Source organism: Cyprinus carpio, unplaced genomic scaffold, assembly GCF_018340385.1.
Source record: "Cyprinus carpio isolate SPL01 unplaced genomic scaffold, ASM1834038v1 S000006586, whole genome shotgun sequence".
NCBI lineage: Eukaryota > Metazoa > Chordata > Actinopteri > Cypriniformes > Cyprinidae > Cyprinus > Cyprinus carpio.
In genome coordinates this window covers 107,010-120,310 of record NW_024879239.1, presented here as the reverse complement: position 1 = coordinate 120,310, position 13,301 = coordinate 107,010, and the positions used below count along the sequence as shown (strand labels likewise).

The following is a 13,301-nucleotide window of genomic DNA, read 5'->3' as shown; positions in this document are numbered from 1 at the left end:
ATCGCATTACTTTAGCCGAATTAGTTTATAATAATGTTTTGTAATTTGAGTGGTACAGGTAGGTTTTTGCGGGAAATTTGAGCATGCCGCTGCGTCATTACGTCACATCTGTAAACAAAGTTGTCTGGGCTACTAGGCTATCACATGTGAGGCTCCTGCAGGTGGCCTTTTCTCACAGCAGCTGGAATAATTAAATTGATCATTTTGATGGTGGATAGTAATCCAGAAAGTATTGTGTGTTTATGAAACACATGTGACTGAAATTAAATTATATTCCAGTTTTAAATGTGCTTCTGATTACAGATAGCCTGGGATTGCACAAGATCTGTATTTTAAAGATAACCAGTTTGAAGGGAGCATAATTAGCTTTTTGGGTTAAAAGTTAATTTCTTGATATGAAATTGGTAGAATCTGTGATTGTGAAGTACAGTAAATATCCACACCGGTTCAAAACCCTAGCAAGGAAGAGAATTCTGTAAAAAGCTGCAATTGCAGGTTTTCAAACAGAGTTGGCGACAAAGAGGCAAAACTTGCAGAAAGCAGCTTTAAATTTTGGGGTTAACTCTCCCTTTAATCATACATATATTTATTTTTCTTATTCACTATAATCCTAATCTTCTTCAGTTTAAAAAAAAGAAAAAAAAGTCTAACCTTTTTCATGTTTTCCTCATCAGAATGGCATCCTCTCCGTATAGCTGCCCCAGTCCCATCAGGGTCAAGTGTGTGCTTAACCACAAAAACCCTCAATTTTATGCAAGTAGATGGGGAAATTAGGCCGGGCACTCAAGTAATCACTTACCTTAGTGCACTGTCCACTGGTGGTCAGGTGTATGTCACGCAGTCCTCTTCAGACAGGGCAGCCTTTGAAGAGGGCGTGACATACTATATAAAAAACTACACCGTGTCCTCAAGATATGGGCAGGAACGTCTATTCATGGGTCCGAACACAACGACCTACAAAACCGCTCCCCTCACACTGAGCTTTGATGCAGAGAAGATGGCCAAAGACGCCCTGGTTCCACCATCTGTCTCAGTGACTGGGGAGGAGCAGGACCTCTTTTCAAGAGGGGGCCACTTAACTCTGGAAGGAACTGTGGAACATGTGAGTGATTTAAACTGAATTATCAAACACTGTTCTAAACATTACTAATATTTAACAATTGATATTTTAATTTACCATAACTTTACAGATGCAGGTTCAAAGGATGACGACTGTGAGGGACACAGAAGTCCCCATCTTGGACGTGGGGATCAAAAGCGGCTCCAGAATCCTTGAGGTGTCCTTATGGCGGGACCAGGCCTTGTCCAAGTTCAAAATTAATGATAAGGTGAACATATGTCACCTTCGAGCAAGCGTCAAGGCCACCAAGTTAAATTCAACCATCCACACAACTGTGGAGGTATGTAACATACACATTAGAGCAGGGCAACTGAAGCATAATCAAACACACCTGTCTGTACGTTTAAAAAAATACAGAAGACTGTTGAGTTGTGTTTGATTGTTTGTTTTGTTGCATTTAAACATTCTGTTACTCCTAAATTAACGTGTGGTAACTATTTCATGAAATCAATAACACTCCCAAGGCTGCATTGTGCCTCACAATATAGCACTGCTCTTCATAAATTGTGTGTACATATAACTATTCTAATAAAAAAATAAAGCAAAATCATTAGAGATAAATTATCACTAAATCATTTATTTATTTATTTTTTTTACCTTTTTTTGCAATTTCCAAGGTTTTGGAGCAAGGACCAGTGGTGGAGGACATCGTGGTCATTGGCTTGTCCGAAGCCAAAGGTCTTCTTGCTCGCTGAGGATTTCAGTGAATACACGGCACCTCCTGAGCTGCTTGAAGAGAGTGTAGAAGATCTCCTGTGCCAGCTTCCACTTCATTTAGAAGAAATGCATGATCACAGAAAAATTTAAAAAATTAATTATGTTGATTAAATGTAAGTTTTTTAGTTGTGTGAAATAGTTCTTTTCCCTGTAATTGTTTGTTGTTCCATTTTATTATATTGATTTGTTATTTAATTGTTTTGCATATATATATATTATATATATAATTTAAAATTGTTCTTTATAGATTGTTTATTTATTGATATCGATAATATTGTTTTTTTATCTATTGTTTTTTTGTATTTCTCATTTTGTTGTTTTTTTTATAGTGATTTATTCAGTTTTGTTTTGTTAATTTTAATTAATTTGGATTTTTATTCTTTTATTGTTTTTTTTTCTATTGTAATTTGATCATTTGTTTGTTTTGTTGCTGATTATTTAGTAGTAATAAAGTATACATATATTGTTACAAAACCGTTGAAAGTGTGATTGTGTGCAGTGGGCTAACTGGCAGTTGAAGTCTATGAACACCATCTGCGTTCTGTTTGTGATTTACAGGCCCCACAGAAAACAACCAAAGTCTGATGTGTTTATCACCTCCCTACTATAAAAACAAATGTTTAGTGCTGCTCTGATCTTAATGCTACCAAGTATGTTAAACATAAATAATAAGATCATTAATCGATTTCAATTTAAACATTGAATTAATAGTCGTTAACTAAAAGTAACACTTTCTCTCTTTCCTCTCCCTTGCCATCTTTTTTTATAAACATAAATATTTAATTGTAATATCTTATTTCAACAAATTCACTATAATTGTTTATAAGTGTCTTAATACAGTAATTTATTGCATAACATTAACTAATGTAGAATACATTATAACCGCTTATTGTAAATGTACATAATACCTATATAGAGAATGTGTATAATAATTGTTTTAATGTGTTTTTTTGTTGTTTTTTATATATATATATATATATATATATATATATATAAACACATACACACAATATATATATATATATATATATAAATTTAAAATGGTAAATAATATCAATAAAAGAAAGCGCTGGTTACACCTGCTGGTCAAAAACAGGAATGTGCCATTTAACAGCCTAAATTAGGGTACTGATAATAACAAGCAAAATTCCAGCTTTAATGGCTTTTTTTTTATATATAATTACTTAATTAAATATTTTGTCCTTTCTGTCAAATAGTTCAATTTAATCAAACCTATTTTTTTTTACACAAATTATAAAATAAAAAATGGAACTCATTACAGAGGCTTCAATATTAAAAAAAAAAAAAAAAAATACTGTTGATTATTGGTCATGGTATTGTAATAATTAAACAAAAGAATACATTAATCATGTGAAGTTCATTCTTGTATGCATGCACAGTCAATAACCGCTCTTGGATCAGTTAATTGCTTCTTTCTCATTAGACAATGAAGACACTTGTATTTTCGTAACATGAAAAGCTAAACGATTATAAACTAATATCGTACTTACGTCGTATCTGCTCTTCTTAGCGAAATAATTCACAGTTTTCAGTGCTCACTGAGCATGTGGCGTGAATACAGGAAAAACTCCCGCAGTTTCAGGAGATTTTGGGTGTGTTCAACTTGAAGCGTTGCTGCGCAGACAAATCAAAGTAGTTGTAGTGCTGTTTGGTTCTTGAACGAATCGTTCTTATGAGCCGGTTCACAAAATGAACTGAATCGAACTGTAGTTCCGGGTTGATGATGCAAGACGCACAGCCGAAGTAGCACGCCCAACTCTGAAAGAACCGAATGAGCCTGACATTTTATTCTACCCGTCAGATTTTCCTACCAAGGTTTTATCAATATTGTGTCCTTTTTCTCATGTTGAACAACATTCAATGCATCTGCATTACTGTAAGGGTAGGTTTAGGGTTGGGGTAGGTGTAGACTTTAATAAAAACACAATCTAATAGGTAGAAAAAAATATTTATTGTTGGTTTCCTGTAGCTGTATCCCATCTTGCTACAACCGCGAATATAACACATAATTACTGTATTTGCATTACTGTAAGGGTAGCTTTAGGGTTGTGGTAGGTGTAAATAAACCAGAACTTCACAGATTGCATTTTTCGTTGTCTAATTGTACTACCCACTGTTTTAATGTGAGGTAGCAAAATCTGACAGAACACCGGCTCAACCAACTGTATAGTACAAACATATGCTTATTATGATTACTGTAATAAATTAAAAATGTTATTAAAACCTGCAAAAACCTTTCTGACGAGAGAGGTAAACATTTTACTACAGTTTTTTTTTCTCTTAAGTTGTACAAGCAAAATCCAGAGTTTATCAGACTGGATTATTTCTTTGTTTTAGTTTAGACACGTAGGATCTGCAATGGGCTAGTTGCATATCTCCGCCATCTTGGATTTCCGGTATTGCGAGTGTGTGCATAGATACTTCCGGTTGTGCTAAACGCCAGTGCAGAGAACTGGAGAAATCCAAATATTACCTGTTTACAGGATTTATAATATCACTTCAAATGCAAATAAGATCTTCACTGCTATTATTACTATACTATATAACTGAGCCTGTGGATTTGAAACGTGTGTATGTTTGTGTCTGGTGAATGAATTAAATACACTAATGTCCTCTACTGTTCACCAAATGAAAGTTGAACTCATGGTGTGTACACACAGCTACATAATGTATTTTTACCATACCAATTATGTAAATGTACAAATTACCTATTTCTCTAAAATGTTTGTATCAGATTGATTTTTTTTTATTTTTTATGAAATATTTACCATGGGCTGTGATTTATCTCCATAAGTATCCATTTCTCAATTGTGCACATACATTAGTTTGTTTCATCATTATTTTCACAACACATTTTATTATTTTACACAGTTAACTTTGCATCAAACATTTTTTAAATGAAAAAAGGGCTGTAAAATGATACAACTAATACATGACTAATTTTAATATTTGTTTAATCTGATAATTAATGCAAAAGAATTCGTAGCAATATAGCCTACATGTGCTGATTATAGACAAATAATGATTTGTGCTGCAGGTCTTTCACAAAACAGATAAACATTGATAAAAACACATGAATGCAAACGCCGATCTTTTAATTAATGCAAACCTACCATAAATACATTACGTTAAATTGTACAGTTATAAATGATGTTATCAAATAAAGTTAATAAAACATACATGCTTTATCAGAAATCTCTGAGCGTCTCGTTTGACAGTCTGAAACCTAATGATCTTATAGATAACCATCAGGACAAAATCAGCTCTTCGAAAACGTAAAGTATTGCATATTTGAGTGGTTTGTTTTTGAATAAAAGATCCCTGTGGACCAAGAAATGTTAAAGGTTTATTTGCACAAACAAAAATTTATTTTTTGTACATTGTCCAAAAAAAAGTAACTTAAACAAAATAAACTATTACTGATTCTAAAATGACCCAAAAACATGCATGCGCCGATCAGTAACTTAAATTCTTGATCTCATCAGCTCCTGGAGTTGCAACTGGCTGCTGCTGATTATAATGCAAAATTATGAAAAAATGTTAACCCCAGACCTAATCCTTACAGTATCAACTACAGCTAAGCAACAGTCTACAACATGTGCAGGAAAACTGTTATTGTTCATTAGATAATAGAGGTAATCAGCAGGCCTACTGTTAAATCATAATGTAACGTTGATTAGATGGACTGATTAACAATAAGTGCCTCTTTCTTATTGCTGGATTTTACAGTAGGCCTCCATAATAAGTTCATCACTTACAGTAAGTACAGCGCTGTTTGCTAAAGTAGTTTCTAATGTCTCCTCCCTTCTTCCTCTTGGACATTGTGCAGTTTGGGTTGCTGTAAATTAGGCTACTGCAGTCGATCACACCGGTGTGATTAACAGTCAGTGCATGACGTGATCAACTGCTTAATTCAAATGTGCTTTCGCGCGTTGGCTGGTGCTGAGCCAGAGACAGGCGCGCGCAGAGCTGTCATACATCACAACTTTTCAGTGTTTTCAACCACATGTTTATTTTAGGTTTCAGACATATAAGTACTAAAAAAACCCAATACATTTAGAGTTTGTAAAATACACACTGATGTCAAAGGAAGAGGCAATAATAATCCTTTCAATTATAATTAGACACGTTTTATTCATATCAGATACACATTGTGTAAGTAACTTTAAAGTTTACTCTATTCTTCTCCCAGTTCACCAGCCACTTACTTTTATGTATTTCGGGAGAAGTGGATGAATTCACGTGTTGTAAACATAGACAGTAAAAGAAATGGACACAGCGACCCCATTGGAACTCAATTGAGACAAGTGAAGCCCATTTTTAGCGATTTTTAGAACTTCCGTTTCTGACGCGCAGACTCAAACTAAGCTTGATGACGTCAGCAACCTGTCTGACAGATGTAAATCTTCTAGTAGCTGTGCGTGCAAACTGCCATCGTTAATCTTGCAGAGATGGCGAGCTTGAGCGGGGAGTTCTTTGGCGTGAGTGAGCAGAAGTATTCTGATTAATTATTTTGTATAGTATTTTAAAATGTAACGCCAGTACGCCATATTAAGTTAATGCATACTATTTTCAAGAACTGATATGAATTCATACCCAATAGTTATTTAATGGCCCAGGGATCGAATATTTTAAATATAATTTAATTTTTGATGCACATGATGTTGTATAATGTTAATGGGCGCCGAATATAACCACAAAATGGCGTTAACTGTTATCTACACATCTACATCGCAAGAGAAATGGACGACTCAGTCATATAAAAAAGTTATTCAGTAAATCGCTTGGACAAAAGCGTCTGCTTTGGCCTGTTAAATAACATATAGATAATAAATGGACAATAACGAATGTCACCAATAACATCTATAACTAATGGTTGCCCTTTTCATTTTTCTTTCCTCATAGGTAAAAATACAAACTTTTCTTCTAACACCAGAAAAAGAAGAAAGAAAAAAAACTAAAACCATGGCTAACTACGCTACCAACAAAGGTAAGCCATATTAATATAGTATCATTTAGAATATATAGTATAAAATATGGAAAGCAACACTGTAAGAGAGAATAAAATAATAAATTAACCTTGTGTAATACCTATATTGTTATTATTATTTCAATGAACAGATAAGAGCAATTAATTTGTGTTTTATTGTATATTTGCATAGACTTTTTTTCTGTTTTGTTCAGATATAAATAAATCAATGGCCAGAGACAAGTTACTTGTGTGTTAAAATCTGTTAACTCATACTGACAAAACAGTGTTGTGATTGTGATTGCTGTATGTTATTAACAGGTCCAGTGATTTGGATCATCGGGAGTAGCTACATTCGTAGTGGGGAAGAGAGGGCCAGAGAGACCATCGGGGCCAATCTTGGCCTAGCGGCCAAGGTTTACTGGTTTGGCTGGGGGTGGACTTCGATGGCACGGACTCTTTCCTTTCTTCTACCGGTCCCTCAGAGGAAGAGCAGCCCCGATGTCCTGCTGATTCACTGCGGCGGGAACGACTTGGGATGCAGGAAGAGCATCGATCTCGTCGCAGCGATGAAGCAGGATCTGCAACATCTCTATCGGTGTTTCCCTCAGATGACCATTGTGCTGTCTGACATCACCCAGAGACGCTGGTGGAGATCGGGCCTTCCGGGGAAAATTGACAAGTCCCGTAAATGGGTGAGCAGTGTCATGGCTAACTTTGTCTTGGGAAGGCAGGGGGGTATCGTGCATCACCCTCAAATTGTATTTAACAAGCCTCAACCGTTTCTTAGGGACAAAGTTAATTTATGCACTATGGGTAATGATATTTTTTTAAATAATTTAGCTGAAGGCTTGAGAGTCTTAATCCAGTAGGGGTGATGCTGGATTAAACCTCTCAACATGTTTTAAACATGAAACAGTTGAAGATTGTTAAATTCTTATGGGGTTGTGTATGTGCCTTTTGTCTTTAGTTTATTATCACATTGGTAGACATAACACTGTTCAATAGTCACTGCTCTACCCTTTCTCTCCTCCGTGCCATTTATGTATCACCCTAGCCATCGACCCCATGGCCTCTCTCTTTTGGGGGTTTTTTAGGTTTTTTTTTTTATTTTTTTTTTTTTGTTTTTTTAAAGTTTTTGAAATTTGTGTTTTTGTTGTGTGTATTTATGTAATATTTATTTACCAAATGATTCAATATTTATTATCGAAAAACACAGTAGACACTTCAAGTAGACATACTTTGACAGAAATGTCATGTGGTTTTATTACATATGGTTTAGAACATCGTAATGATACATATTCAAAGTCAGTGGCCTACTGAATATTGATAAGGGAGGTGATACCTCAAGACACCTTTAGACACGTTGTTGAATAATTTTGTCCCGTTGCTTTTCTGGACTCTCTATGGGCTTCTCCCTTGACTTCATGCCTCCACGTCCCCCGATAGCCTCATAGACAGTAAAAGATTGCCTGCGAGCTTCTCCTCCTGTCCATACGGTAATTTCTCTACTGTGCGACAGAGAGTCGTAGGTTATGACGCAATCGTTAGCCTATTTTTACAAAAACTTTTCTACGGGGCCATAACGTAAGATACAAGGTAATGGGGCCTTTTATACATTTTCATGTTTCTTTAGAAATAATGAATGGACAAATGGAGTCTTTAAACACCTCAGATGTAAAGTTATTCGCTGTCAAAGTGAGGCCAAAATGAATGTGAGTCAACGGAATGCTAACAGCAGGTGGGGGTCCGCTAGCCAATGGAAGCTTCAATAAAATATAAAACCCTGCCCCCCGGAAAGATCTGCCCTCATTTCATCCAAGCTGTTTCCCAGGCCTTGGTAAGGAGGCTTCAAGCTTCTTGGGAGTTTCAGAAGACAGTGCAGTGTTTTACATGAGATATTAAAGGCTGCAGTGCCTGTGAATGCGGTTAAAAGAACAGTAGGCTGTGAAATGTCAGTATGCTCTTGCATGCATGGAAGCCTACGCAGGATTTTGGATGCTTCTGCATAAATAGATTTAATAACGTGTGATTTTCCAACTCCGGCTCCTCCGTTCAAAAAATACAGAAAGGGTTGTGGGCTTTCACCAGAAACATATCTTTTGCACCAGTCTCGCACAGCATAAAATATGGAAGCTTGTGTTTGTCCCGCTTAAAATGAATAAATACAAATAATAAAAAAAGTAAAAAAAAAAAGCCCTTTCCATTATCTGACAGTTAATTTTTTTTTTTGAGGAATTTATTTCACTAGAAATTTTATCAATGATTTTCAATTTATAAATCAACTACATGAATAAATAAATAGATTCCTGTGAAATATTAAGTAAAAAAAGAGAGAAGTCCTGTCAGAGTATGAAGTTTAAAAAATGAATCCTGTCAGAGGCTGCTCTTTTTCCACTTCCTGGCAGGAAATGTAATTCTCTGAGGTAAATTTTTACTTCACAAGAAATGTATTGACGCGATTAATTTATTAATTGGAAGTTGATTAACATTTCTTGTGATGTAAATATTTATTAAATAAAAAAATCTGTTAGGGATTGGAAAAGGGGCCGTCCATAGGGTTATGGCTAAGGTTGAGTTCATTTTCTGAGGTCAAACTTTACTTCATTAGAAATTTTATCATTGACTTTAATAAATCTAAACTAAACTATAAATACAACAACATGAATGAATGAATTTCTGTGAAATATGAAGTTAAAAAAAGATAATTACACAAATTAAATGACACAATATAAAGACAATGAAAAAGATATAATGCAATAAAGTACAGTAATAGAATATGGAAAGAAAAATATATCAATAATAAATTAGTAATGATATGTTATAAGTTGGCTATATATACAGGTCATGTATCATGATATTTTCATGTTTTAGAAAGTCAATGAAAACATTATGAAAGTTATAACCATACCCTTTTTTTTTGTATTATTCTTAGGATGGCGACCCCCTACAGTCAGCAAGCACCGCTAAAAGTAAAGTGTGTGGGTAGCCGCAGGAGCCAGAAGGCTTTAAATTTCGTCACCAAAGACAATATAATTGATGTTGGAGCACACAAGGTGATCACACTGTCAGTCCTTACTGATGGACAGACATGGTACACCTCGATAAAAACTGGAAGTGACCCAGAGTTTGAAGAAGGTGGGTCGTACATCATCAAAAATCTTACCCTTTCAAAACAATATGGCCGGCAGTGTATTTTTTTAAACCGGTCAGGCAGGAAATATAAAACCTCCCCATTGGCCATAACCGAGGAGGCAGAGAGAGCTGCTAAAGAGGTCCTCTATCCTCCTTCCCCATTTGTAACTGGGGAAGAACAGGAGATCTTCACAAGCCCTGGGTACCTGAGTCTGCAGGGAAATATTGAGATGAAGTGAGTGCATTTAAAAGCACAATTGAATATCTAGTACATTATCCTGGTTTACTTATCCTAGGCAAATGTAAGCTATTATAATTGTGTTTCTCAATCACAGTCCTAGAGTAACACTCTTATTTGAGATACACATTTAGGTGAATTAACCTTGATTGGGAATACACAGAAAATATTCAGCGTTGGGGACACCTGGACCAGGACTGAGAAACGCTCATCTGTGACACTGGGCTGGTATTTTCCAGTTGCAAGTGGCCAGGATGACTCGGGCCCAGTATCCCCTCCTGGACCTTTCTTTGAGGTCTGGAACAAAACTTCTGGAGGTAACTTTGTGGAGAGAAGAGGCGCTGATGGACCTGTACGTCGGGGATAAGGTGGAGGTCAGCCACCTAAGGGCAAAAATTCGGCCCAATGGAGGAGGCAAATTTGACTCCTCCAACTATACGACTGTCGAGGTAAACAAATATAAATTTCAAAGGTTATCAAAGACAAGTAAACAGTCATTAATAAAAAATAAGAACAAGTAATTAAACTGCAAGCACTGGAATCTTGTGAATCGTAATCGATACATTTTTACTGTTTATAATAATCTAACTGTAACACTAACCTTAACCTTTATTTTTCACCAGATCGTAGAGCGCCAGATCCGTGAAGCAGTGCTGACAATTATCAGAGTGTACGAGGATGATAATAATATGCTCATCCTGTTGGACAGTGAGCTAGAAGACTATGCTGTACCAAGCCATTTTTACCATGGCAATATAAATGACTTGATTCAACAGCTGCCAATTACATTAAAAGTCCAGCATATTCATCATCGTGTGCTGAAACTTGAGGCCGTGGATCCAACTGAGGCCGCAAAATCCCTGGATACAGCCGAGGATGCAGAATCCCTGGACCTTATCGAGGCCGCAGAAGCCCTAGATGTTGAAAACACTGAGGCTTAAAATGTGTTTGTGTCATGATCATTGACTCTTATTTTGATTTTGATTAGGTTTTAAGTTTGATTAGGTTTTCACATTTAACGTACAGTTTTAATTATTTATATTTATTGTTTTAACGTTATGTTTAAAATCAAGGCATTATTAATGAATTCTTAATAGGTAGGCTATTAATTAAGTTATCATTCACTCCAAGTGAGCATTGAAAAGATTAATTTTGATACGAATTCATCAGCTCTATTGTGTGTTGTTACTCTCATTTAAATGACTGATTAAATTGTAAGAATTTGACACAAAAGATGATGCATACATTTAACACCACAGAGTATAGAAGCCCAAGAGGCGAAACTCTGTTGTGTTATGGGTAACAGTCTGTAGATGGCGCTGCGGAAGCGCGGCCACCATTATGGACTGAAAGCTGCTGAAATCGTTAGCGCGCCACACAACCAAACTGTGAAGAAGATGAGCAAGTGGTCAAAACGCAAGCAGTGTTCTGCAATAAATTGCAAAAATTACCAGTCCACCAGGAGCGATTTGGCATTTCATCGATTTCCAAAGGATGCACAAAGGTATAACTCATTTAAGTGGAAATATTTTAATGATGTCGTGATTTAATTTATTGTGTGTGCATTTGCTAGATTATACACCTTTTTGACTAATGCTTCCATTCTATGTCAATGCCTCTTCTCTCATAAAAAGAAAAAAAATACAAACAAACTTCTCATACACAAATGCACACACAATAGATGGTGGTGTCTGATTAATTACTGAGATCTTATGGCACCACTTCCATTTTAGTACTGTTTATAGTTCATGTGTGCACTTGCTAGATTGCACATCTTTTTTTGTACCTTTCCGTCTGTAATAGGACATTCACAGATTGTTTTTGTTCTTGCCATTGAAACGTTCACTGTGTGCACTTTCACTGAAGATGTTGAAAAATAAGTTGTTAATATTTTTGTGAAATTCTATGTAAAAGATGAACTGTCTTTAGAAATGCTCATTTATAATTTTATTTATTTATTTATTTTTCCAAATCATATATATGGTTCACTAATGTCAAAATCAACATTTGAATAAATCTTATTAATTTCATGAATTTCTGTTGTTCATATAACAAGGAAAATGCATAATAGAACATAAATATGGATAGATTAAAGGTTTGCAGTAATTTTATAATTGTATCTTTGCAAACTGTAAGTGGTAGGCTAATGAAGCCGATTCGGTGGGGGACATACCCTTACGAAAAAGTACTATAGGTATCTTATAGTATTTTGGGACAAAATATTATAGTAATCTTATAGGAATACTAGGCCTATAGTAATTTGGGACATACTACAGAAGTACGATAAGTCTACTATAGAAATACTATAGCAGCTTAAAAATATTATAGAGGTATTACAGAACATCACAGAAGTATGTTATGTTCTGTAATACCTGTATAATATCCTAGAGCCGCTATAGTATTTCTATAGTAGTCTTATAGTACTTCTATAGTAATATTTTTGTCCCAAAATACTATTTTCCTAAGGGTAATTAGGCCATGGATAACCGACACATAGACATATATTTTCTGTCATTTAACGTCGGTCATCCTCATTAATGTATTTTAAATTGTTTTCATATTTAGATATGACGGCCAGAAAAAATTAAGTTATGTTAAGTTTTTCAGTGCCATTGACTCCCATTATTTCTCGGCGTTTTGCTTCAGTTTTCAGTCCATAATCGCGGCCGCGCCGTCACGTCATGGGGGCAACTGTTGCTATGGAGCGTTCGCCTCTTGGCTTCTATACTCTTTGTTAACACAGCATTCCCAGAAAGGTTGAAGCTGTTATGATAGCAATATATTTTACTAATAACTGAAAAAAAAAAACATCATTTCTGCCGATTATTGCTCTTCATATTGTTATCATGAATAGCGTCAATTAAAAGAATATTAAACATTTTTTTATGTGAGGGGGAAATGTAATACCTGTATGACAAGAACCACTTAGGAATCAGTTAATTGCTTTTTACGCATTAGAAAAACAAGACATAGCATAAAAAAACAAAAGGATTATAAATTATTATCCTACATCGTATCCACACTTTTCCTCGAGCGAGTTGGCAGAATCCAGTCAGAGGTCATGACTGACTGAGGTGAACAGCACGTGAACGCAGCAAAAA

The 13,301-nt window shown here is 35.4% G+C and overlaps 1 protein-coding gene and 1 long non-coding RNA gene across 3 annotated transcripts; one reads left to right on the top strand and one right to left on the bottom strand.

The window, feature by feature from the left end:
• The first annotated feature begins 658 nt into the window (after window positions 1-658).
• On the top strand, window positions 659-1,979 carry LOC122144100. 2 transcript variants are annotated; one of them, XM_042754741.1, is made up of 3 exons: window positions 659-1,102; window positions 1,191-1,400; window positions 1,738-1,979. In XM_042754741.1, the coding sequence occupies exons 1-3, from the start codon at window positions 659-661 to the stop codon at window positions 1,813-1,815; spliced, it is 732 nt and encodes a 243-aa protein (XP_042610675.1). In that variant the 3' UTR covers window positions 1,816-1,979. The 2 variants fall into 2 exon arrangements, with proteins under 2 accessions (XP_042610675.1, XP_042610674.1); XM_042754740.1 differs by lacking the exon at window positions 1,738-1,979 and having other exon boundaries at window positions 1,191-1,578.
• Window positions 1,980-9,096: 7,117 nt separating this feature from the next.
• Window positions 9,097-12,071, bottom strand: LOC122144103. The gene is made up of 3 exons (XR_006159528.1): window positions 10,802-12,071; window positions 10,345-10,641; window positions 9,097-10,174 (listed from the first exon to the last, which is right to left on the bottom strand). It is a non-coding gene; the product is annotated as an uncharacterized LOC122144103 (long non-coding RNA).
• Window positions 12,072-13,301: the final 1,230 nt, after the last annotated feature.

Excerpts from the sequence above, each read along its gene's own strand:
- LOC122144100 (XM_042754740.1), top strand. The coding sequence starts at position 659 with ATGTTTTCCTCATCAGAATGGCATCCTCTCCGTATAGCTGCCCCAGTC. Across the intron at positions 1,103-1,190 it reads TGGAAGGAACTGTGGAACAT|ATGCAGGTTCAAAGGATGAC; the intron begins GTGAGTGATTTA and ends ATAACTTTACAG.